Source organism: Eimeria mitis, genomic scaffold (genome assembly GCF_000499745.2).
Source record: "Eimeria mitis Houghton genomic scaffold, Emh_scaff3, whole genome shotgun sequence".
Classification (NCBI taxonomy): domain Eukaryota; phylum Apicomplexa; class Conoidasida; order Eucoccidiorida; family Eimeriidae; genus Eimeria; species Eimeria mitis.
The window spans coordinates 44,461-69,835 of NW_013571342.1; the positions used below are offsets into that span (position 1 = coordinate 44,461).

The 25,375-nt window shown below is 49.1% G+C and overlaps 5 protein-coding genes across 5 annotated transcripts; all 5 read right to left on the minus strand.

The window, feature by feature from the left end:
- Positions 1-1,177, minus strand: EMH_0034130 (glycine-rich protein 2, putative; the record flags this gene model as incomplete). The annotated part of the gene is made up of 4 exons (XM_013497881.1): positions 1-128; positions 389-756; positions 907-1,022; positions 1,130-1,177. 4 exons carry the CDS (start codon positions 1,175-1,177, stop codon positions 1-3), a joined length of 660 nt encoding a protein of 219 aa, XP_013353335.1.
- A 4,371-nt stretch (positions 1,178-5,548) lies between these two features.
- On the minus strand, positions 5,549-6,970 carry EMH_0035240 (geranylgeranyl transferase type II beta subunit, putative; the record flags this gene model as incomplete). Its single annotated transcript, XM_013497882.1, has 1 exon — positions 5,549-6,970. The coding sequence occupies one exon, from the start codon at positions 6,968-6,970 to the stop codon at positions 5,549-5,551; it is 1,422 nt and encodes a 473-aa protein (XP_013353336.1).
- A 1,989-nt stretch (positions 6,971-8,959) lies between these two features.
- Positions 8,960-14,559, minus strand: EMH_0036350 (Aurora kinase, putative; the record flags this gene model as incomplete). Its single annotated transcript, XM_013497883.1, has 4 exons — positions 8,960-10,944; positions 11,073-11,148; positions 11,248-11,351; positions 11,577-14,559. 4 exons carry the CDS (start codon positions 14,557-14,559, stop codon positions 8,960-8,962), a joined length of 5,148 nt encoding a protein of 1,715 aa, XP_013353337.1.
- A 2,628-nt stretch (positions 14,560-17,187) lies between these two features.
- Positions 17,188-20,176, minus strand: EMH_0037460 (uncharacterized protein; the record flags this gene model as incomplete). Its single annotated transcript, XM_013497884.1, has 9 exons — positions 17,188-17,371; positions 17,486-17,673; positions 17,787-18,057; positions 18,181-18,279; positions 18,517-18,591; positions 18,697-19,203; positions 19,531-19,611; positions 19,755-19,845; positions 19,972-20,176. 9 exons carry the CDS (start codon positions 20,174-20,176, stop codon positions 17,188-17,190), a joined length of 1,701 nt encoding a protein of 566 aa, XP_013353338.1.
- Positions 20,177-21,755: 1,579 nt separating this feature from the next.
- EMH_0038570 (60S ribosome subunit biogenesis protein NIP7, putative) lies at positions 21,756-22,562 on the minus strand (the record flags this gene model as incomplete). The annotated part of the gene is made up of 2 exons (XM_013497885.1): positions 21,756-21,956; positions 22,272-22,562. 2 exons carry the CDS (start codon positions 22,560-22,562, stop codon positions 21,756-21,758), a joined length of 492 nt encoding a protein of 163 aa, XP_013353339.1.
- Between the last annotated feature and the right edge of the window lie 2,813 nt (positions 22,563-25,375).

Genomic DNA, 25,375 nt, shown 5'->3' on the forward strand with positions numbered 1-25,375 from the left:
TCATGTGGCAACAACTATACCTCTGATGATGTCAATCCTTATGTCCAATGATACACTTTCGTTCCCGAATTCAAATGGGATCACCCGGCACCTGACAGAATTTCTTATGTGGCGAAGATGCGATGCGTCTGTGAGAACAAAGGAACAGCAACACACCCTTCCACAGCACAAGCGGTCTCAATGAAATCAAGTCCAACCGCTCCATTCGACGAACCATGCTGCGGGTGACGCAGGGCCCAGCGACTCTTAAAATGCTGGGTTGAACAAATCCTAGACGAGACACTACAGAAATAGGACGCTGATATCGGGATGGCGGTGAAAATCCCATGAAAACGGCACTCAGGCGTAGCTGTTGTAACCATTGCCGCCGTATCCACCACCTCCATACCCGCCTCCGCCTCGGCTGCTGCTGCTGTCTCCATAGCCTCGGCCACCTCCGTTACTCCCTCCGTAGCCACCGCCGCCATAGCCACCGCCACCGTAGCCACCGCCCCCACCATTGTAACCGCCACTGCTGCCACCTCCATATCCCCCGCCGCTCCCGCCTCCGCCATAACTGTTGCTGTTACCACTTCCGCCGTAACCGCCGCCGTTTCCGTATCCATTTCCGCTACCGCCGTAGCCACCGCCGTACCCGCCACCCCCATAACCGCCGCCACCACCTCCATAGCCTCCTCCGCTGTACCCACCGCCGTTATATCCGCGACCCCCCCGGCTGCCTCCACCGTAGGAAGGTGACATTCGGCGAGAATCGCCCTGAAAAGGCATCACAACAAGTGTTCCCTGGCGGTATAAAACACGCGAACCTGCAGCTCTATGAGCGAATACAAACATCCACTCACCTTGACAGGAGCGCCGCCAGGACCAGTCACACGCACGGCCTTCTTGCGACCGTCATCGCCGGACTGAACAAGAAACTCGACCTCTTCTCCTTCACAGAGATTTCGGAAGCCGTCGGCCTTTATCTCCGTCTGGTGAACGAAGAGATCCGTTCCATCTTCAGAAGTAATAAATCCAAAGCCCTAAATTCAGATAAGAACAACTTTTAGGAAGTAACTGTACACGCTACCGGGTGGTGGAACGCCCTGGTGGCCTAAGATGGAGGGAGGAAACGGTACTACCGGCGGACCTTCTTTGAGTCAAACCACTTGCAGGTGCCCCTTTGAATATCGCCCATTTTCGTTATGCAGTCTTCGCAAGAGCCCCCTTTCCTGAGGAAATCACAACGGCAAACGCAGCTGCAGTGGTGGAGAATTGAACAGAAAACACCCTCTCCACGGGATACGCTGGCCCTGGAATACATTCAAAAGCAATTATTCAATAATTAGGTGCTTCTTTTCTGAGCAAATGAGCTGGTTCTGAAGGAGAACGCCTTGTGGAAACAGTGTGGCTGGGTGCTCTGAACGGCATTTTGCGATCACGAAAAATGCGTGGTGGCACCCTCACGTAAAACTGCCCCGGCAGATCCACAAGCATCCCCCAAGCCTACCTTAATTACAATCAAGACACAAAGAAAATATCCTGACAGCCCATGTTTCTGTAGTACCTGTTCGAAATACTCACGTGGGGTGGAGGAGGGGTGACAACAAGCGTGCACCAGGAGGCGCATGCCTGCCTGAACGAACCCACGTGCGCCCACCGTGATCACGGGTGTATTGAATCTGCAGAACTTCATTCATCATTTCTTTTCTAATTATCTTTGAATTCCATCATTATATACGGAACCTTTTAACTACTGAGGCAGATACATCAAAGGCACATGCAGTGCTAAATTTCCTGTGCCATTCTCCCGCTATGGCAAAGGCAGAGATCCACTGCAATAACTCTTTGTTGGCACTGCAAGTTAATGCTACTCATTCGGACCTCAAAAGACTATAAATATGTAAGGGAATGTGAATTGAATAATAAGGTATCGCATGGTGTCAGTCTTGAATGTATGAGGACGATTTGATGGTGAGTAGTGGTGGGCGTAGGACACCCACACATACGTCACCAAAGACGAATGATAGTTGTGGACGCCTCATTCGCCACTGCTGCAGGATGTTTGTTGCAATTTAAATAACGGTAGATACTGAGCGCTGAACAGTTATCCACCATGGAGATTGACTGTTCGACGGGAATGGCTCAGGATTCCTTATGACGAACGAGCGGAGGCCGAACGTGAGGCCAACGTCAGTTGGAAACGGAGTCCAAGGACCTAAAATGTCTAGAAAAACATTTTAAGTCTTTTGTGCCTGTTCCAGAAAGTAGATAAACTTCCCTAAAAAATCCAGAACACCTGGCTGCAGCGGCCCGACCGCTGGCTGCTGCTCCCTAAGAGAGCCAGTAACATGCACTGTACGAAGTTGGTGGATGCCCTTCTTCTCGCATGCAGGCTGCCAATTGTGGGCCGTGTAAAACAATTTTCCAGGGTTTCAATGCAAAGGGGCTTTGTTGTGCCCTGATGCGGGGCTGAAGATCCAGCTAGAGATTTTTAGTGTAAAAAAATGTATATACCTTGTGAGCGAAGCAAATATTTTTCTGAGAATTCTTTAGTTGTAAGGAATAAACCTTCTCCACATCTAATAGTAATGCGTCCCTTATTGTATTTTTCAAAAAGAATTGGAAAATATTGTAAAGAACATATTACTATTAGCGTCAGTTGATCACTCAGCTAAAATTGCGGATTATACTTTTAAGGACAATATCCAAAAATCTATTAATTTTAATACAAAATTAATGAAGATACAAACTGTTAAGAATGATAGCTAACAAATTACAAAGATACGTTTATAAAGGAATATGGTTGAGTTGTCTTTCAAAATTTCAGTATAAATATCCTCTCATTACAAAAAATACAGGAGATATTATTTATTTAGGAAATACTATACAACTAAAACTTGGTAATATTTCACCAAAAAGAAATGTAGCTCGTAGAAATTGAATACATAATACAGAACATATCGACAAAGGGGGCAGTTTTTGTTAAATTTCTGAAATTACTGCCTTCTTAATTTATATAGGGAAAAAATAGGTAACAATTAGATTACCTTTAGGAGAAATTAGGTTGTTAAATTAAAATTGTTTACGCATTTCCAGAAAACTTAATGTATTTCCACTATTTACGGGAAAAGAAAGCAGGAACTAGTAGATTTTTAGGAAAACGAGCAAAAGCTCGTGGTGTTGCAACACCACGAGCTTTTGCTCGTTTTCCTAAACTATGAATGCTTGTGAGCATCCCCATGGAGGAGAAGGGAAAAAACTCGTAAGACGTTGTGCTTCATATTGCACATTATTATCTTTTTTTACTTTAAGATAAATAACTATGGGACAAAAAGTCAATCCATCAATTTTGCGTTCTAAACTTTTCCCATGTTCTGCTAATATATGAAATAATTATAATTTAACTTATAATAATATAAAACTTTTTTTAGTTTACAAAAATGTATTATAAATAAAAAACAACCAAATAGGTCATATATACAAAATAAATATTGCCATAATGGATATTATATTTATAATATTATATTCTAAAGAAGTGTGTTTTAAAGATAAACAATATTTTAATTTGTATTTTTCAAGGTTTTTAAAAAGCATTTTTTGAACACAAATCAAATAATTTTGTAATAACCACCCTTTCTTACCTACCTATTTTATTTTAAAATATTTATATAGTAAAATACTAGTTACAAACAGTTCGTTACGAAAATATATTCCACAACTTACTAATTAGTAAAAATATAAAATTTAAGGATTTAAATGCATAGTATCTGGAGGAATAATTTAGGTACAAATAGCAGAATTTGAAACATTTAAATTTAGTGAAAGTTCCTTTCAAAATAAAATTGTAATTATAAAATATAATTTTGTTAGTTTTTCTACTAAATATTGAATTTTAGGCGTTAAAATATGATTACTTCCAGATTAAAAAGCCGAAACAAGTTGAATTTACCAAAAATATAAAATTTAAAGGTATAAATTTTAATGAATGTATCTATGGAATATGAGCTATACAACCAATTACATATGGAATATTATCAATTAAACATACTATATTGTAAAACAATATTTACAAAAAAAAACTTTTAATTTGAATACTTTGAACGTGAGTTTTGTTTTTATACGTATTTTATTGGCAATTATTTTAAAATATTTAAAGCAGCATTATTAATATAATATAATGAAGAAGCAAATATGCTTTATTTTAAAAAATAATAAATATTATGCTACTTTAAAAGTTCCCCTTCATTATAGTCATTTTAAATATCAAGAAGTATAAATAGAGATAAAAAACATTATACACTAAATTGTAGACCAGAATGTACTAGAGGAGTATTAGAGGAGATATTTTTACGTGCAATTTAAAATTAAGGAAAATACATATGTATTATAAAATGTAAGTATATAATTTTGTGACTCAAATAGATACTTATTTTAATATGGCCGATCAGAGTGGAGAAGAATAATCTGTATACAAAATTTAATTAACTAAAAAACTAAACTGAGGAGATATAATTGTAGAAGTTGTTAAAAATTGATTAGACAAGTAGATTAATTTAATAAACTATAGTATGTGGTATTGTTCTTTGAAAAAACGCATAAAATTATATAATGAACATTTCTTTTAGTTATAATGCAGTAGTGTTAGTTGATAAACAATTAAATCATATTGGATCTCGTGTACTTGGAACGTTTCCCAAATTTTAAAAAAAATTAAGGAGAGCATACACAGCGGCTACTGCCGCAGCTGTCGCTGATGAAGTTCCTGCTTTGCCTTGTGAATACACCAACAGCATGGTAAGGCTCACATGCCTGTCAACGGGTGGTAGGCGCAAGAGGTTATCCTGGTGGACATCTTCAGCAAATGCAAAATACCTACAGACTATTTGCTAGCTGCAAAGGCAGCGCCGTCTCAGGATCAAGGGGTTGCAGCAACTGTTTGCAGGTCGCCTGCCACCTGAGGTGTTGCTGGATATGCTGGTGCGGCTCCTGCAGCTGCTGTTCCGGCTGCTTCGCCTCCGTATCCCCGCTATGAGCCAGCAAAGACAGCCCGGCCAAGGCAAAAAAGGTGTGAAATGGGTCAGGGTGGCGCAGCTGCTCCTCTGCTGACTCCAAATGGCCCATACTAAGCACCCTCAAGGGACTGCAGAAGCCGGTGCTGTCGTCACCGTTACTCTCCTTCGTAGACACTGATGCATCCGTGCATCTCCCACACGCAGCAGCAGTCACCCGACACTTTTGTGCTGCCGAGGGAATGTGTGCGGGAACCCGCGATATGCCGCCAGAAGGATGCTGCGCAGCAGCAACAGCAGCAGCAAGGGACGGTGCATTTAACACCTTCAGCGGCTCTTTGCCCAGCAGGAGAAGCGCAGCGGTCACCCAGAAGGTGTAGCAGCTGTCTCCTTTTTTCCCAGGGCGGCCCTGCAAAGACCCTTCGGGAAGCTGCCGCTCCCTCAGCCACCTGCAGCAGCGATCAGAGCAGCCGTATACAACAGGCAGTCATTAACGCCCTAAACATCGCAAAGCAGCAGCCATTGGTGTTGCCACCTTGAAAGACAGAAGCGTCAGCCTAGCTGCAGCTGGATCGGCGACCGCAGCGCCGGGAGAGGGTGGGCAGCAACTTAACTTGCCTCTCTAGTCTTCGCGCCTTCTCAGTTCCCAGTGCATCCCTCTTCCCCAGGAGTGACAAACAACCAGCAAAGCAGAAGGCGGCGCCTGCATGGGGCTCAGCGCCAGGGGAGACACCCACGCCCCCGTCTGGCCCCAGAAGGGACAGCAGCCAAGAAAACGTCGCATCAACACGTACACCAGCAAGCGGGTCTTGTAGGAAGGTCTCCCAAGACGTTGCATATATGGGATCCTCCGGGGGTTGTACCAACCGGGGGCCGGGGTCAGCAGGCAGCTCCCGGCACACCTCAGGTTCTCCAGGGAATGGAGCCCCCGGGGTCACCGCAACAGGTGCTTCTCCACCAACACTACCTACTGCACGTGCAGTGACTGCACACGTTTGAAGCAGATGAGAAGCGGCGCTGCGCTTCTGGTGAGCCTTAGCGGCAGCGTGTATCAACTTTAGGCTGAGGAGACAGCAGAAAGTACAGCGTACGTCCCCTTCATTCTCCCACTTCACCTCTCCCTTTGCTTCTGCCGTTGTTGCTGTCGGCGGTGATGCTCCTGCTAGTGGTTGACTGCAAGTTCTGCACCAACTCGTCCTGCATTCTGGATGCAGTGTGTTTGCAAATGCTCCATCCTCTCGTCTCTGGAGGCGCAACACAAAACGTCTTAGCTGCTGCAAGTCCTCCTCAGAGAGAACTGGGAGAGCCTCCAAGAGGGCCAAGGCTTGCAGGCCACTGCATGTCGATAGAGCTGTCGCGGTTGCATTTTCAGTCAAGTTGCTACTGAATCCAAGAGCTGAAAGGTCACAGTGCGCACGGGATTCTGCTGCTGCTGATGCGGTAGTTGCAGGGGGCAGCATTGCCGGTTTTTGAGATGATTCATCTACTCGCTTCCTCCTTGGATATCCTGATCCCCGCTCCGTTAAAGATATCTCTGCTTCTACTTGTGGCGCTGCAGAGACCCATCCTGTGCACTGTCGTCTACGGAGACAAGGGAGGATGACTCTGGAAATGAGGTCCTCTTTCACTTTCAGAGGTAGAGGCAGAAAATCTGTCCCCGGCTGCTGCTCCTCTTGAGAAGACGGGGACGCCACAGCAGGTGGCTGCAACAGAGCGAGGCAGCACAAAGTCCAGTAAACCCCACTAAGTAGAGAATGCTGCTGTTGCTGTACCTCCATGAACGGCACATGCAGCGCTTCAGCAAGTGAGCCACCAGAAGAGGCGCTAGATGCCTCCTCAGCAAGCGAAGTAGAGCAAAACATTTTCAAGCCTCTTTGCAGCTGCTGCCTGATATACAGCCGGTGCGCCGTAACGTCGAGGCACCATACCTCTGGAGCATCGGCGGCTACAGCATCCTCCCCGCCGCCTTGTCCTTCCATTTTCACCTATGGAATACGCTGATATTCTACTATGTCATGTTGTCACAGATACAACAGGTATGGAAATTCCCTTGTGCGTGCCAGTTTGCCTACGCAACAGAGACGTTGTAGTGCACGGGCACTACAATCGCTCCTCTGTGTGGCCTCTAGAGGCCTAGTATCATGAAAAGGATTAAATACTATCGAATATCTCAGGAGTTAGGACATCTTTACATAAGTGAAGATGCATAATACGATCGGAGTGCTCACCAGCCGGCACCGGCTTGGGGGTTGGGTGTGAGGCTGAGGCTGTGACTCTGATACTCATCCTCAACGAGGGTCAGGAGGAGTTCTATTCTTGTGAGGATTTCCTTCAGGAAGAAATCAGGAACTCGAATGCTTTTTGAATAGTTAACGGAGATTATAGTGAGAATAGCGAGAATTACGAGTTTAGTTCCTTAGTCGCCGGGTGTGCGCTTAGCCTTGTAGCTTAGGGTTCATACGTAGTGACAGCAAAGGGTCGCTGTCAAGGGACCCGATCTCGTTCCATGCAGTCAGAGCAGAGCGTTTGGGAGTGCATAAGCGGACAGAATTTGTATACCAACATCGAGTTTAGACTAGGTGTCAACTGGGAAAAAACAAATTCTCCCCAAAACGCTTATAGAATCCAAGACACTACTTAAGGGGGGTCACAAGCGCCGAGGCTGAATAGGACTGGACTTACCCGTCAAACGCCCCGCTGTCCATGCACACGACCCTAGAGGTTTTGTACCTAGATTTATCCTCCTAAATTCCTTTGCATCACTTTTCCAGAGTTTTAGGACCAATGGACTGCCAAGCACTGCCCATAAGCGTAGAAGTAACACAAGAGTCCCCAACAACTGCTGGAGTGCAGCGGAGTGTAGAGGGTTTCTCAGATGCTAACAGACGCGTTGAGATTTCTTTGCATGGGCTAATGATAGCCAAAAGGCGTCAACCCCCTACATACTGTATAAGTATCAGAAGGGAGCTGGGATTTGCTTGCATGTGGGGTTACACCGCGGCAGGAGTTGCAACAAGAAACTGCTGAGCTTCGCAGTGCCGATTCGGGTTAGTCGTTTAAGTCTGGAACTATTTACTACTCCAATGAGAGATTTTGTGCTTATTCAGTGCAGTTTCTCCCACCCGTCAAGCCTTAGATACCTTGTAGGACAAGCATTAACTGTCCATATTTGACCTTCTGAAGGCATCCTAACAGTTGAAATCGAGACTTCTTCGACCAAACGCTCTTCGTTTGATATTTTCGAGGGTCTTTACGCATGCGCCCGTATGTTCTGGTGTTGCAGGCGCGCCTGCTATTCAGCAGCGTATGGCAATTCTGCCACAGACAGTAACGAATGACTTGACAGTTGGATCAATGCTCATATTCCTCCCGAAGACACCACAGATTCGTGTGTCACACTGATGTGGAGACGTACGCCCCTGCAGTGCGCTGATTCGTTCCTCTGCTTCCTCCTAGTGTGAAGCAGCAGCTACATCTGAGCCGGTACCGACAGAGCTTTGAAAGTGCTTGTCGCCCGTAGTGCAGGCACCCATGAAGAGCGAAATGCCCCGAACACCAGAGTTATGCGGTTGACGCTGAACGAAAGGCTACTACACTAGGCATAATTACTCGATAGTTCAAGCTGCTCTTGCGTCAAGCTGGGTAGTTCGTGAACGAGTGTAGCCACAGTTACGGGCATTCAGCCAAACAGTGTCTTCAAGTTCCGGGAGCATGTTGGAGGGACAAACCAGTGCGAACAAAGATTGGATTCTACTGGTGCACTGATGTGCCGCTCCATCATAGCTTCTACACAGGACTGAAGAATCCTGTGCAGCTCAATCGATATTGGAAAAGCAAGTGTAGGTGCGTTATCGCACCGCACCTCCCGCACAAACCAGCCGATTCGGCCATCAGATGTGAAGGATATACTTTGAAAAGGCATCGTTTACGGGTAAAGAAAAACTTAAAAAGCCCAACTATGATGATGTTCAGCACTTCGAACTGAACAGAGAACTTGGGCTACTCACAAATTTCGTGTTTCTCGGTTGTGGCATTGAAATTATAACCGGGAGTCCGCGACATTGAGTATTATCCATCATGCCTATTTCTTGTGGTAGCTGTTTAGGAGCAGGTCCCAGTGTGGTTTGTGGCCGCTGCGGTCCATTGAGGGCTGGGCCCGTTGGAAACACTGTAGACTTTGACGGCGCCGGAGAACGCTCAGACGTCTTTGTCGACGGTTGAGGGAAGTACAGGCGCTGCATTGCCGGGATGCCAGCTACGCAATTGGCGAGACGTTGCTTTTGCGCTGACCGGAAAGTTACGTAAGGTCCCATTCGGCCGGCTTCAACAGCCTGGTAGGCAGGCGTTTGGCATTGTGATATATTTCTATACCACTCGGCATTTGAATGGTTACTTCCTGTAATTCCCTGAAAACGCTCTGGGTTGCTGTTGGGTGGGGCAAACTGCTGTGTGTAACCATGACGAGAGTCTTGCAGAAGGGGTTGTTCATTAAAGACCTCTCGTGGACGTGTCCCTTGTGGATGGTATATCATGCCAGATGGCTGCACGGAGTGTTCCTCGCCCAAACTACTTATCCCCAAATTTGGACAAACGTATGACTCTGCTGATTTCGAGGGGGTCCGCTGTTTGCTTCCTACAGCAGGAGCATTCGTCGCATCACGTATGTTTGCCGATGAAGTCAAACGTTGCTGGCTCGGCGCGCGTAGTTCATAGTTAACTTCTGCTCCAATTCGTAGGCGGCAGTTCGGAAAGTCTGATGCCTTCGCTTGATCCTGTTCGACTTGAGGCTTGTTGGGAGTTGACCGTAACCGGAGCATAGCGCCGGTACGTCCGTTAGGATTCGCAGATACGCTGCGCAGTTTCTTCAGGCTTGGCAACGATGTGGCATCATTTGCTGCATAAAAGCCCGCATCTTCAGAGACTACGGTGGAGCATTTCGTTGGATCGTCTGCTGAGCGTGTATCTTGACGAAACGTTACTCCTTGGCGAGGATGTGGCACGTGAGGCTGAACTTCTTCTGCAGCACAGTCTTGCACAATTCCGGCCTTCTGGCTGAAGGGGATAGGCGCAGTGTGATTTGAGGCACATCTTTCTGTGCTATCGCCAACGTGGTGCTGCTCCCGCTCGCTACCAGGTACACCTGCCAGTGCACGGGGAGTTGGTGAACTTTCCTGCACACCAGGGTTGGCCTCCCGCTTCTCTTTCATCCATGTTGCGCTCTGAAAATCAAAAGATGGGTCAACAAGAGGAGCCTTTTTGCTCTTGTTCTTCTGTCCTACGGATAAGGGCCGTCCCTTAGATGCATTCCTCCTCAGTGCCACATGAGCTGCGGAAGTGTCTAATACTTCTGAGCACTCTGTTGCTTGTGTTCGTTCTGTTCCAGAGACTCTGCTTGTGCACCGGAGAGTGCGGGTGTGCGTGGGGGAAGGCGTGGCTTTTGGAAGTGTCCTGCGGCGTGATTGGGAACAGGAAGAAGCGGGAGCACTCCTGAGGGTAGATTGCACTCTCCTCGTTGTTGTCTCTGTCGTCGGCGATGAATTCAACCTTTCCCTGCAGCCTTCACTGGAAACAGCATCAAGGTCTAGTCTACCAGTGCACTTCCGGTTGCTCAATAGAGCAATGTTTGACGCCTTTTCCGTCGCAACATTTTGGCGATTTTGAACAGCTGTTAGTCTGGCCGCAAGGCGCGATACTCCACTTTTCGCCACTGCAACCGACCCCTTGGCGGCTGTACTTCTTCTCGAGGTGCTGCCAGATTCTCTTGCTTGTTGGGGACAAGTCAGCGAAGAGCTCAGCGGTGGGACACGACGCGGGAAATGCGCCGGTTCAATTTCAGAATCGGTGCCGGGCGTCACAGACACCAATTTCTCCAGGTCAGCAGTAGGGTCCCTTCGCAGGAGTTGCAGCTGCAGCTCCTTCCACATTCGAAGGACCCAAGGATGTTGAGCAACGCCTGCATCACTCGCAAAGTGCAACGTTTGAGAACGATAATTTCTACTGCACCCACTCCCCTGGTGCCGTCTACTGAGCGGAAGTATTTACAAGAATTGTTTATGTCGATTTCTGCAATGTTGCCCTTACCATCCAACGGTAGCCTGTCGCTTGGATTATATCTGAGGAGCTTTTTAATCAAGTCTCCAGCATCTTCCTTGATATGCTGAAGAAAACAAGACAGAAACTCGGCACAAGAAGAAGTGGTGATGCATCAGCCGCTAACTATCAGCTAACAGAAGCTGTACTTGAGTGATATGCCTACGCTGGGTATTCTGACGTCCACCATTATGATCCGTTGAACGAGCTCGAAGTGCCTGGTCGACTGGAAGGGAGGCCTCCCATCTAAAAGCTCATAGAGAAGTACACCTAGATGCGCATGACAACAATATTGGACAGATACTTCCATGGAGTTACCCGCATCTATGTATACAGGACGGTCTGTGCACGAAGCCGCAGGTTTTCACTGAACGTAAAATCTTGTCAATACCGCACGTAGATATATCCCCATGCAGATATACCGCCTTCTGCTAACTAGGCTTGGACTGCCCAGATTTCCGCGTTGGAACTGTGGAAAACTGGTTATCCGCTTACCTAAACTCCACAAGTCAACACGCCAGTCGTGTCCTTGCCCTTTAACCATTTCAGGCGCGAGATAGTCTAAGGTTCCGCAGAAGCTGAAGCTTCGGTTGCAACCAACAATTGAGCCGCACCAGCCGAAATCCGCAATTTTTAGCACATTCCCTTTGGTTAGCAGAAGATTTTCCAACTTCAAGTCCCTGTGGATGATGCCGTTGGCATGGACACAATGGAGGCCATTTACTAGCTGTGCAAAGAAACAGAAAGCTTCAAGCTCTGAAAAGCGCCTGTGAGGTTGCTCCCGAATGCGGCGGTAGAGATCACCCTGTTCGCAGAAGCCCAGCACTATGTGTAGGTACTGTGCGTCTTCGACGCATGAGAAGCACCGCAGCACGTTTTGATGGCGCAGCAAATCCCTTTGCACGTAAAGCTCAAACTCCACTTGGTTCACCATGCCAGCCTGCACCACAGTTTCCTTCTCAATACTCTTGACGGCGACTGTGAAGCCACCCTTCTTGTGCCTGAGCTTCCTCACAATGCCATATGTCCCGCAGCCAACCACATCTTGGCGTACGTCTAGCATATCTTCGGCCTCCTGGCCCTTTTCAAAGCTTTCCAATTCTGCAAGGGATTTTATAGGTAAAAAGGCCTCAATGTAGCTCGAGTCCTCTGCCCATTCGTCGGCAGTAATGCAATCTTCATCTTCCCGCCCGGTGTATCTTGTTGATGAGATCGCCGCTATCAGTGGGCCTACGGGGATAAGGTCGTGGGGGCCGATTTTGAATAGACCCTGGGGGAGGCGGAGTAGCCTCGGAGTCCATATGAACTTTTTCTGTATCTGCCAATCAGTGGTCTTGCTGTTCATATCCACTTTCGCCTCATATGATTCGTTTTTCCCAGTATCGCGGATGGTTTGCTCTTGCTGTACGTTTGACCCACCTTCATCTGAAGAAGGGCACTGGCCATCTGGACCTGCCGCACTTTGCTTCCCCTCGTATTCAACTGTAACTTGAGGTGGAACAGCTTCCGTTTGCTCAGTGGGAAGATTATCGCTCAGTTCAGCAGTAGAGTCTGTGCGCGCTTCAGATTCTGCCTCCACTGCGTGCTGTTCAGAAGTAGTGGTCCCTCCAAACAGTGCTGACTTGGTAAGTATAGCGAGTGGATCTCCGATCACTTCACACCTCAGTTGCAAGCGCTGTTCCATACTACCGCCAACTGCTGTGAAGTGCAACTTTTTGTTCTCTGCAGTAATGAACTCAGCGTTACCTGAGGACCCAGCAGAAGTTTCAGCACTCTCGCTAACTTCCCACTTCAGTGGCTGTGTAGCTTCCGGTACCCCGGCGCTTCTTTGGAAACTAGTAGGGCTTTGTAAATGCTTTGCTTCATATCGGTGCTCTTCAGTAGGGGCGCCACAGTGTTCGAGGCTTCCCCTAGTTCGAATTAATGCGGCACCTGGATTTACAGAACATCGTGGAGGGGGGCATGCGTCCTTTGTTTGCAAATGGCTAGATATGCTCGATGATTCGTATGAACGTTGCCGGGACTTCTCGAGCTCTGTCTTCTGGAGCGGCTGCTGCGGCAGGCATTTACTGGGCAGCAGCGTTTTTTGCCTCTGCAGCTTCCAGGAGGCCTGCTGCTGCATGAGTCTTTCCTTTTGCTGTTGAAGTACCTCTCTTTGACGTTGTAGAAGCTGTTGTTGCTGCCAGAGAATGTGTCCCTTCTGCAACTGCGGCAAGAGCTGAGGAGTTTGCTGGGCCGCTGATGCTGGAAGTTGCGCGTGATGGTGAGCGTCCTGAAGATCTTGCTGCCGCTGAAGAGGGAGCTGCATCTTTCCAGGGCCTTTTTCATGGGACATATTTCTCTTATTTTGTTCCTGAGCAGCACAGGCACCTAGCAATCTCTCTTGTGCAGCCGGATTCTGCTGTGAAACTAAAGATTCTGTCGCGCCAGCCGGTGGAAATCTAGCAGACGGCTGATAATCGGCACGCTGTCGCAGATTCAGGTTGGGAGATGGAGGACGTGATCCCGGTGAATTCATAGCTTGAAGCTGCTGGATTATCTGCTGGCTGTTATTCCAGCCTCGTTGCGCTTGGTGCCGGATATCGCGAGTTGTATGGGCCCAGCGCACTGTAGGGACTGGGTGGTGATCTCTGTGGACGTCGCTGTTTGATGAGGTCAATGCGTCTTGAGTCTGCTTCTGCACTGATTCCCCTTCGCAGTCGTCCGTTTGCTCTGTTGAACCACGGAAAAAAGACCAGACGCGACTGGCAAGGCTGGGGGCTTTGCGGCCAGGAACTGGTGGCGTGCTGGCAGATCTGTTTACGCTGACACCTGCTTGCATCTTTTGTTGTTTCTGAGCAGGCGATAGATACGGTATTCTCCCTCCCTCATTTGTCCTGAATGTCATAGATGGATGAAGGCTGCTTGGAACCCCAGCACGACGAAGCTCATTATGGCCTTGGGGAGGCACGGAGTGTGGGCGCCAACGTTGGAGCCCAGGAGAGTTGCCTCTGAGGGGCTGTTGCTGGAGAGGGGCGGCGCATTGCTCCCTCCCTACTGCCGCCGGGGAGAATGTGAAGGGGTTCCTGACATCTTTCTTTAGACGAGTTTGAATCGACGGAGTCCCTTCCATGCCAGGAACACTCGGCACCTTGCCATTGCGCTGCGTCAGCAGCACTGCAGAGCAGAGGTGCTGCTGGGGAGCAATAAACTGACGAGTCCTGTCTGCTAGACTGGCCCATGAACCAGGCCAGAGACCTGCATTGGTGTTGTTTGGCTGAGGTTGATGCTTTGGCCGAGTTTGTGCGGGCTGACCATCCACTTCGATTGCGTGACTTGGCACCGCTCTGGGACCGGTGCTGGCTGAACGTGCTGTGGCCTGTCTTGGGCGGTAGCAACTGTACACGAAGGTAGAAGGAGTCATGGAACGCCACAGCATCTGAGTATGAGGCTTGTGGGGGCCGGCTTGAGCCTGGTGCTCTGCCGACCTATTCCACATTGTCGTGTCAGCGGTACGAACTGGTGGGCCACGCGACGTCGCATCTCTGCTAGGACTCCTAGGCGGCGGTTGTGGGGAAGGGCGGAGGGTATGAAGCCTTTGCTGAGCTGGTTGCATTGCTGGAGTATTCCGTTCGTGGGTATTCCTGGCATTGTTTGGCGACCAGAAGCGGACGAGATCTGGCAAGTGCAAAGCAGCTGGCCGTATTGTTGAGGGGCTTCCCTGCCTATGCATATGACCGCCCAGTGGGGAGGCAACCCCCGCGTTGCTGGAGGTATTCATGACCACGAAATGGCTGCAATGCGTTTATAGCCTGGAGCTCTGATAAAAAGAAACTGATGATGGCGAGCTGCAGAAAACCGTCGAGCAGGCAGACAGAGAAGCTTCAGCTCGTTCACGCCAAGCTTTACTCCATCGAAGCGTTTTGCCTCCCATATAAGAAGCGCGACTGATTCTTCTCCTGAATACAGCAGAGAATCCTCTGATGTCGTCTCTCATGCCTTGTGTAGAATGGATGGTCCGTCCCGTGTCGCTGACCGCGCCCTTCCTGAGCGCAATATCCCCGAATAATCATCGAAAAATCATTCGAAAAGTGCGAATTATGGGCAAAGAATCGCTGCTCATGAGGGGAGAAGGCAAAGATTTAGACAACGTAGGTGACGAGCTCGGGCGGCGGCGGTGTTACGCCGGAAGTAGCAGCGGCATGCCCTCGTGTGTGAAGCAGCTCTAAACAGCAGACATTTGCTACCGTTTAAATCTGCCCGCTCTCGAGCTTATGATATTTTGAACAGTGAGGCTTTTCCAGACCCTCAGAAGGCAGCAAGCCCCTGGCGGGTCCCGCGATCGCCACTCGAGGGAGCTGGGTTGATGAATTTTGGGAAATCCAGGCCAAAGACTTCCCAGATTTAGTTTATAACTTTGTAAAGAAGGCAAAAGGTAAAACAGAAAAGTAAAACACTCAGCTGTGCTGCGCATTCCCGTCGAAGTCCCAGAAGGCCGGCGGTCCAGTCCCCCTCACCGTTGCTGCACCGCTTCGACCATTTCAACCTTCCTAGGCGGAAAGTGGCCTATGCTCCATTCAGAAAGGGATAAAAGCCTCTTTTTAATTGGAAAAACACTGTACAGAAACAAACTGCCCGGGTTTTCTTGCCAACTGGACGTGCATTCAAGGGTACAGGTAGCTGTCACGTGTCGGCTGCGAACCCGTCCGGTAAGCCCGACTTTGGAACGCACACGCATATAAGAGTACAACCTTCTACACGAAGACTTTTATAGCTATAAGATACTCGAAAATGCTCAGCCTGTGCTCTACCGTCACGTATTTGCGGAGAATGTTGACGAACTGCAGCCCAGACAGGATTACGCAGACAGGAGCGCGTGGATAACCATATGCCGAGTTACTTATATCCCCACGTAGTCCCTTTCATTCTTTCTACTGCACAAGCATCCCCCTTGGGAGCTAAACTGAGGATCTGCGAGAGCTGTTAAGTTGGAGTTTTCGGTAACTACGGTGAAGACTGCCCCTAACGATCATTTTTTCAACGGTTTACTGACCCGTATACCACCTAAGGCTTCCTTTTCGGCTTGCCTTCGAATATTTCGGTTCTCACATATTGCGACGCAACCTAGTTATAGTTAGCTATTGGCGTGCACGAGTAAAATCGAAATATATAAAACTACGGGCAAACCAAGAGGCAGCTCTGCAACTCTTCCTGCACACCTATCGGTGGAAATCCCTCGGTCAGTTTACGTCTGGAAACGCCAATGTAGGCTACAACTAGAATTTGCTTTTCGGTGTATCGGTTTCACGCAATGCATTTCTAGAGGCCTCGTGCGCCTTCCTGTTTCGAAGCTGCACAGCACTAACAACTAAATATGCCTGCTTTATATTCGGCAATACGCCGGCTAGTTGCTTGACACAACCGAGATATACGATTGGCAGACTAGCTCACATCCATAAGTCTGTCTTCATGGTTGTCTAGGATGGTGTGCATCAACTAGCGCAGCCATCAAGCCTACCCGAGGCATCATACTCATTTATCTAGACTGGATGCTGCTTGCGCTTGGGCCATCAAACGTCGAGTGGGCAGGATGGCCTACGTACCAACCATTCGCCGTTGAGGAGGCAAGTGTCAAGCTATCCTGGTTTCTGACTCATCTGGAGACCGGACCGCTCCAATGGATGCAGCATAGATTGAGGAAACAGGATCGTCAAAGCTAGTCAATAATTAAAAAACAAACGGGCTCAGTATCCCATCGCTGGTTTTGTGCATCTTAAACGCAGCCAACCAGAAATATGTAGAAAGTAGAAGCCACCCAAGGTGCTGGGGAGGAAAACATATTACTAGTAGTGGAAGCGACGGACGTCATCAGTTAACCTAAATTATGCCGTTGTTTACATGCGGCCTTCTTCATCATGTTATTTGGATCCAAAGGCCCTACTTGAATTACTACAAACCCCCGAGACGACAGTTTAGGGATTTGCAGGGGACAACTGTATCGCCGCCAGCAGGACCAATCCGAGGCTCTTCCAACCTGATATTGGTACAAATCGCGTTTCGCTTGGGGATAAAGAGCTTTCTGAGATTAATTTGCTAACCTGAGTTAAATAGATTATCATGTAGTGCGTTAGCGTTGCTTTAGAAGAATCATCAGCCGCCACATGCACAGGCAGCAAAGTAGGCCAACAATCATTGAGATAGCGATTGCCATGTGAATTAGTCTGTTAAGGCGCACCCAAGCCGGGCCCAGCTCAGTTTCCGCTTCAGGGGGATCCGATAGGATCATTACAGCAATCCGGTGCGAGTCTCCCCTAAGCACATACCAAGCACACGCATGCCAAATCTGTTAGTTTTGTCTACACACAATGTTTCTCCTTCACTCGCGTGGTTAAGAGAGAACACCAAAGCAATGAATGGGTGCGTACCCTATTGAGATCTCGAGCGGTTCATTCCTCAGTTCCATCGCGAGTGCCTCTGCATAGCTGGTCAGGTCGCTAACTTCCGTGTAGTTGAAGCGAAGCAGAAACTCGTCGAACGGATTTAGAACAAGCACTGGAGGTTGCTCCACTTTACTTGAGGTGTAGGCCTCAAGTAGATCGCTTTTGCCCGAATCCTTTTCAAAGTCACACAAAAAAATTTTAGCTACGTCAACGAAATAAGCGTGAACGCTCGGCGGGCAAGCATAATGGAAATGGCAGATGGAGCAGTGGGAACTGGAGGGCATACCTGCTTGAGATCCATGTTTATCTCGTCTATTTTAGCAGCTGTGCTGCCACCAGCTACCTCCAAAAGATGTTCTGTGCGCTTTTCCATGTGCTGCTGCATTTGCTCCAATTCGCGCTTCTCGGATGCCAACTCTTCAGCCGCTTCTTCTTCCTGTCGCTTGAGGAATGACTTGATGTCATCCGCTTTGGGCACTCGTAGAACTGCTCGGTCTAAAAATGCAGCATTCATCGGCATTACCTCTGACCCTCCAAGAGCAAAAAGTACGAAAGCGCTGAAGCATCGGTCACAAGCAATGCAGATTCACGCATTTTGCTGTATGTCGTGGAAGCTGGGCAACCAGCGTGACCTAAATCTTGGCAAGGAGACCTGTTGTTGCATTTTTGGGCAAACGCACATTTTTTTCCCATCTATACGTTCGTCCTTTAGGCGTTTTAGCAACTTTCGTGGATCAAGGCCTTCGGAATTTTCCACAAATACAGGGGTTCCTCCACTCCTACACATACAGAAACTCTCCACAGTGCAGAAATAGTTGCTTGTACATATTTTCACGAAGACTTACATCACCACCCCCATTAAGTTTAAGTGTATCACAGCTTTAGCAGTTGTTAGAGAAACGCGCATTGAAATGCACTTTGCTGCTTAACTGGTGGGAACAAGGGGACGCAAAGCACATAGCCACCTTCAGGGAATCCTGACGTTCTGCATTTAGGTGGAGTCCATAGATGCTTACGACGAGTTGACGGCGAGATGCAAAAGGTTCCTACATTCCGTGATCTGATCGTCCAAGACAATTACCAGATGCCGTCTATAACCATTACAGAAGACACAGAGAATGAAAAATGATATCGACAATAATTTCAAGTGTGCCCACCTACTGTTCTGCTACCCGAGGCGTTGTCAATTACCGTACCCATCTGGAGCTCTAAGCCAGTGCCGAGGCAAGCTTCTTGAAAGACTTTCCACGAAGAACTCTTCATTTTCTGGTGGTTCAATCAAAGCACCGTCTTCAGCTCTAACGCCCACAGCGAGCTCACCAACACCTTCGGCTGGGGAAGATTTGCGTGTCAGGCCGAACGGTATCCAACGCAAGAATGCGCTAGTGGTCTCCCGCGTATGGTTACGCTCAGATCGGGGTGAACGACCTGATGATCCAGATGTCGGTGAATCACTAGCTCCTCGGCCGCTTGCGGAAACCCCCAGTGACTGCGCATCCGACGGAAGCTCGCCTGTGGCAAGCTCTTTGACTGCGTACTCAGTTCCAAATGCACTTTGAAGAAGTTGCAGTGCAGTAGGCAAAGAAAACGGGTAGGGCAAGGGTCTTCCCTTTTCGTCTACCAGAGACTCTTGAGTTGCAGGAACAAGAGCGAGGCCCTTATCCCTCAAAAACTGAGTGGGACTTTGGGCTCGCACCGGCGCACTGTATATCGACGCACACAAAAGCTACAACGCCATTAAGAATATATGTGTCTACGGGGAACCGTAGTCANCAGAAGGCAATAGTTTTAGGATTCACTCTAGCGGATTTGCAATCGCTCTCCCTCTATCCAGTGGACAGGAGCAGGATCCGCAAGTGCACTTACTACTCGGCGAGGACAACGAAGAAGAAAGGGCTCCCCCTGAAGCAGAAGGGCAGAGATAAGTTTGCACTTCAAGCATTTCAAATCGACATTCTTGTTGCTGCACGTGTTGATTCTTTAAGGGAGAAACACTCGTGCGGTAAGCGGCTAATTCGCATGACGCCTACCGGTCGTCACGAAGCGCTGCCGCCGCAGCCACGTATTGTTCGGCCGTGTGCCACCGAGCCCGTATGATTGGCGTGACTCCGCTGAGCTCAAAAGACAAGGACGCTTGGTTAAGATAATCGTGCGATGATGGAAGTGCTGTTCCATGGCTATCAGGAGGTGGCAATGATCGGTTCACACTAGAGAAGACCCCCGGCGGAGTACATTTAAGGAGCCGTTAACTTACGGGTTGGAACGAAGCTGCGTGCTTATGTCCCAGTACAGAGTAGCTGAATAGCGGGCTGGCGTCAACACTGCAGCTACCTCTGGGTACAAAGCTGAAGGCGCACAAAACACTATGAAAGCCTCTCTGAGTAAAAACAACCCCTCCGAAAGTTCAAGGGTTGCAATATATCTGAGGCAAGAACATCTGTATCTGCATTGCGCTACGCCATCCATCGTACCAGTACCCTGAAACTCGAGTGCCCCTTTTTGCAGATCCTGAGCAAATGGAAGGGGGAACGCCTGTCCGCTGGTAGCTCCGGCAGCGCTGAGGCTCCCGCCAAAAACTCCAGGATCCGCATTGCTTCCCTCTGGTTTCAAATTCCCCTGAGTAAATGGGGAGTCCAATTGGCCTCCCAACGCTGTGGCAGGAAACAACGACTTCATGGAGCTCTCAGGTAATCGCTGAGCAGCTGAAGAAAATAAATATGCCTGTCCACCTGAGTTATCGGACGTTCCGATGCTTGCACGAGGGTCGTGCAGTGAAATATCCCCCACATTGTCACTCCGAAAATGATATGTGGGCCGAGATTTTGCTGCGATTGAGCACGCAGTGGCAGCGTTAGAATGTTAGAGCACTAGATTTTCGCAAACCTTGACCGTTTGTCCTCCGCTGTAGTGCCGGCTAAAAGCTGAAGTAGTGGCCCATGAACGTCGATGCAGCAGCATAGGTGACTAAATACCAGTCTGAACCCTCAAGTTCTCACCTATTTGTTTAAAGCTGTCACCCGGTAGGCTCGTTAACGAGACAAAGATTACTGCTGCGAACAACGACCGACCGAACCATCGTGTGGTTCCCAGCATGGTGACCAATGCGTCCAACGAAACATCAGCTCCTTTGGATGGCTCAAAAAGGTGAGCTTTAGTTTTTCACGTCGCGCTGAAAGCAGCATCTGTTGGCCTTGAGGATTTTCGTTGCGGGACTTGCGGCTTCGATAGTAGCTCCCCGATTCACTTGTGAGTGAAATTTGACGCTGTCGTCTACATCACTCGCCAAACACGAGGAAATGCAACAGCCTGATTGATATCACTGAAAATGTCTAGTTGATTTCCAGTGTAGGCGGGTGGGGAACTGACGATTCGGCAGACAACACCAGTCAACCAACAAGCCTGTGCTGACCCAAGGGCCTGGGAAACAGCGCGACGGCCGTCGTTCTTGGAAAATGCCCTTCAAAAAGAAATGAAAGGTGCTGAAGGAGTTGAAACTTAGTTTTTATGTCTTGTCTACTCGGTCTAACAGTAGTCCCTCACTGACTTCGAGACCTATGGCGACTGAGCCGCTCAGCAGAAGACCACTGGCTGTGCCGTGATGCGTGATGAGCTAGATGAACTCAGACGAATCTAATACAGCTTTATAACTGCATTACTTTTTGAATCATATCTACATTATTATATTAGCAACAGTGTTTTACACAATTCATGCATATGCTCTCCTATGCTCCCCTCTAAAGCTGCTGCTGCAGTACGCCCGGCGTCGTCCGCCGACCTTACAGGAGTGAGTCCAACTGGTATAGCTAGTATCAAAGGACGGTTTTTAGTCGCCAACAGGGCGACGGAAATGGCAGACAAACTCACCCTATCCGACTGTTGCTAGCACCGGGAGTTCGCGGAACAATATTCTCCTGCGGTATACAGGAGCCCCGGGTTGGTATCCACGCAAAGCAACAAAAAACCCGACACCTGCACCTCCCTGCCATTCCAACAGGAAACTAACCGAAAAATACCGGTTCGAGTGCAAACTGTAGACACCATGGAAGCCAGGGGATGAAGACAATTCAGAGTTACCGCCTCCAGGGCAGTCAAAGCTGCGGCCAGGGTACCCTACCACTCTCGTAAGTAGCTCCAGAAGTGAAAATACGCTACTCGGGCGTTGGCAAGGACAAGCCGCGTCGTTCTTCCGGTGCGAGCAGGCCTATTTGTGGACGGCTCGGCGTTTATTGAACACTTCATATTCGCGTGCGAAGCACTAAACAAGATCCGCTTCCTCGCGGAGGTACTCGCCCACGTCTGCATGGTGGTAAAACGAGATAGCTTCCGTAGGAGCCGTATGAATTTCTGCTGTTGATTTTGCGCTGGTCCCGAAGCCCAAAGGTAGATCCCCGTTCAAGGACAGTACACAGACACCCGCGCCACTAGGCATGTCCGCAGTTAGCCGGCCTACGTGACGCTGCAGCCGCAAAGGGACACAACCGTAAATAGAATAATTCCGCTGTACGCAAAACTTCCCCAGACTGTAGCCTACTCTCTACCGGAGATGTGCATGACCGGAATGACAGTATATTGTTAAGAGGAGCATTGCCTTTCGTTCTCATAAGGTCATAGCGGCATACAACTCACAGTGTCAAATCTTGCATACGCAATAGGCGGCCCTCTACGAAAGTGTACGTAGGGGCCGCCTAGGGAGGCACCAGGCAACTGGCTGACATTTCGCACACTATTCTCCAAGGTGCAGAGTGCCGTCACGGTCCTGAATTATTCTCACCTTAATGATGTGATTCCCGTAGACAAACGCTTGTTCCCCTCCTGGGTTGAGCCATACCTTGTGCGGCGCGTATCGGGCAATCAGGTGCAAAGCTGTAATACCAAGTCTGAACTTCCTCCCCTTGGTGATCTTACCGATGCACTGCCCTGCACTCAACTGCATGGAAACGGCGCAAAAAACTGGGGAGGGCATTGCAGGCAATAGCTTGCGCGCAATAAGGCGGCAAATGTTCGCCTCGAAACTTCCAGAAGCTGCAGCTGCTGAAGGACCTTTAACTGCTGACCTATCCATATAGGGCCACGGCCAAAAATCTTACGAGGTTTTTGCGTGGAATGCATCCGGCGGCCTTCAGCAGTTTTTCACTGAGAACATATATACCACAATCAGTCCAGAAGAGTATGCTTCTTCATGCTTCCCACTCCACGACCCAAACATAGCACAGCGAGATCGCAGATGCACAAATTCTTCGGCGGAAGTGCCTCGTGACGACGAGCAGCAATGTCACTGCTACGCATGTGCAGCCTCTGTTCAAGTCCGGCAGGCCTGCTTCACAAGCGTGCAGCTCCAAATGGCTCTTGCCCACCTCAAAAAGAAAACACGATCCCGATGCAGTCGGAAGAGATGAGGGTCTGAAGGGTTTTCAATCATGTGCATCAAGTTGTCGCCAAGACTGCAAACAAGCAGCAGTGTGAACAGTGCGCCATGTGAAAAGATGCCAACTCTATTCACCAATACGCCTGTGAACCTCTCTGTGAGTGGCTTGTCTGCCTTCTTGTACAGCGCTGAGAGGGAGTCGGGGTTCCCGCCGCTTCAGCGGAGGGGCGCGACGTTACGCCCTTTAAGTGGCTCACAATTTGGACAGCTTTTCCAGGACAAGTTTTATTTCGTCTTCAGTGAGTGGCCGCATCTTGAGTCGCCTCCGTCCGCCTGAATATGCTTCGTTGAGTAGAAGCAGGCGGTAAACTTCGGTTATCTCTTTGGCAAGAGAGTTAGTACTGGGCACCTCCGTAGGCCTGAAACTCAGTAGAAACATGCTAAGAGCAGCAAATAAAGTTGCTCTTGAGGCAAGAATGGCTTGAATGTCGAAACATTTGGGGAGATGGCTCGTACGATCGAAGCTCCGCTGGTTATGTTTGGGGCTGGACGATCCCTTAATCCATGCGCCTGGAAACCAGTGCACTCCCATTTTAATTTCCAGGCATCCTTAACAGTGCCTCTAAAAATTCAAGGGAATACTGGGGACTTCGTTCAGGTTATATAGTTATCGCGAGTATTCGCGTCAGTTCTGTGTATATCAGAAGCTGTACAGGCATTCAGGTCACTCTTATATAGATCCATCATAATAAGCGGAGTTATTGGTGGATTTTTTGCTCCACATATTTTTTATAGGAGCTGACTTGGTGGCAAACAACCCCAAAGAGCTAGGTTCGAACCATGCTTCGCCATTACTATTGCAGGGTTCCACAGATGTAGCATGGCGTGTGTAGCATGAGTTGGCGCAGAGTTAGCTCAGGAGCCTTTCGACGGTTTTGGCATGCTGCGTGTAAGCGCTTGCAAACGTTCTACAAGTTCGGTCAGAGGCAAAGCATGCAGCAAACGCTGAAATTTGCTTTCGTGCACGCGTGGGGCTGGCTTGCACTGCCAGCCACAGCGGGGTGCGCTGCAACCCCATTTCTGGCTGCCTCCTCCCCGCATAACCCAGGCCCTGAGCTCAACGCCTAGGATGCCGAGGGACCGGGGAAGGATGTCAGCTGCTTTGGGGAAATTCTTGCTCTAAGTCTTTGCCTACATTGCGGCTCGTCTCTGGTCAGATAAAGGCCAGAGGACAAGCGTTACAGCGTGTCTGAAATTAGTAACCATATGTTTACCTGCATGCACGCTAGCTATTGATGGAAAGGTAATTTTTTGACAAATGCCTGCACGGCGAGTGCGGGGGCCTTGGCTGCGCCTGCATGTGGGGTTGCCCTGCAGCAGAGGTTGCAGCGGGGTAGCCGGAAACTCTCTGCCATGAGAGGCCGCCTCCCCTCTGGAGCAGCCCCAAGCCCTTGATATGCTGTGCGCAGGATGCCTGGGGACTGGAGGGGGAGTCCGCTACATTTTATCTCAAGTATTTGACACGACTGCAGCCCAGGACGCTCCATGGCTAAGGTAGAGGACGCCCGCTGCACTTGGTAGCACCGCATAATGGGGATAGATCAGGATATGCCCTATTGCATAAAGACGTCGACGGATATTTCTCGCGTCGCATTTGAACAAACGCAACATCCGCTTCCCATTCAGTTGAAAATCTCTTCACCCCGAATTTAATCCGTGAAGAGTGCCTCCTCCCCTGCTGACCGCCGTAGCACGACAGGCACCGCGACGTGAGAGTGACAGAAGAGTTTCTTGTTGCTTTGGCGGTGTAGTTTCTTCTCCAGTTGAAAACGAAACTGCACCCCTAGAGAACACAGGAATGCGCCGTTCCGCACCGTGGAGCCCGTCGTATTTCGGCGATCACCAGAGGATGAGGCATCCTTCGTGAATTCCTTTTTTGCGGTGAAGAGATCTTTAGCTAGATGGGAGGCGGATAGTACACTTGTGCCAACACGACAAAGGGACTAGCTGTCGGCCGCTTCAACGCCAGAGGACATATCTTGATCGCTAAGCACTCTAAACAAAACACCTAAACTTCCCCCAACACTAACCAGTGCTATACAGCAGGCTGATCTGCGGGGGGGGTGAGGCTGCTAACTAGCGCATGCCCCTTGTAGCGACGCTGCGCTACCAAGGGGATCGAGTCCTGGGCCTTGGGCATGTACCATCGTGATCCGCAAGAGAGTCAAATTACTATAGATTCCAGTCATACAACCTGTCCTCAAATCTCCGTAAGTCATTCGCAAAACAGTTTAGGGGCCTGGGCTCGCGGGGAAATGAGGCTGCCTGCCATTAGTTGGAACATTTCTTGTTGCAACCTGCGGCATGCTCTGCCTGCAGTTAGCAAAGGAGCCATCACGTGGCCTTGGTAGGTTGTGTGTAAGCGTGAGCAAATACAGACGTTCTATAGGTGTATTCAGATGTGAAACATGCAGGAAAGGAAGCTTCGTTGACGCTTCCTTGCATGCACG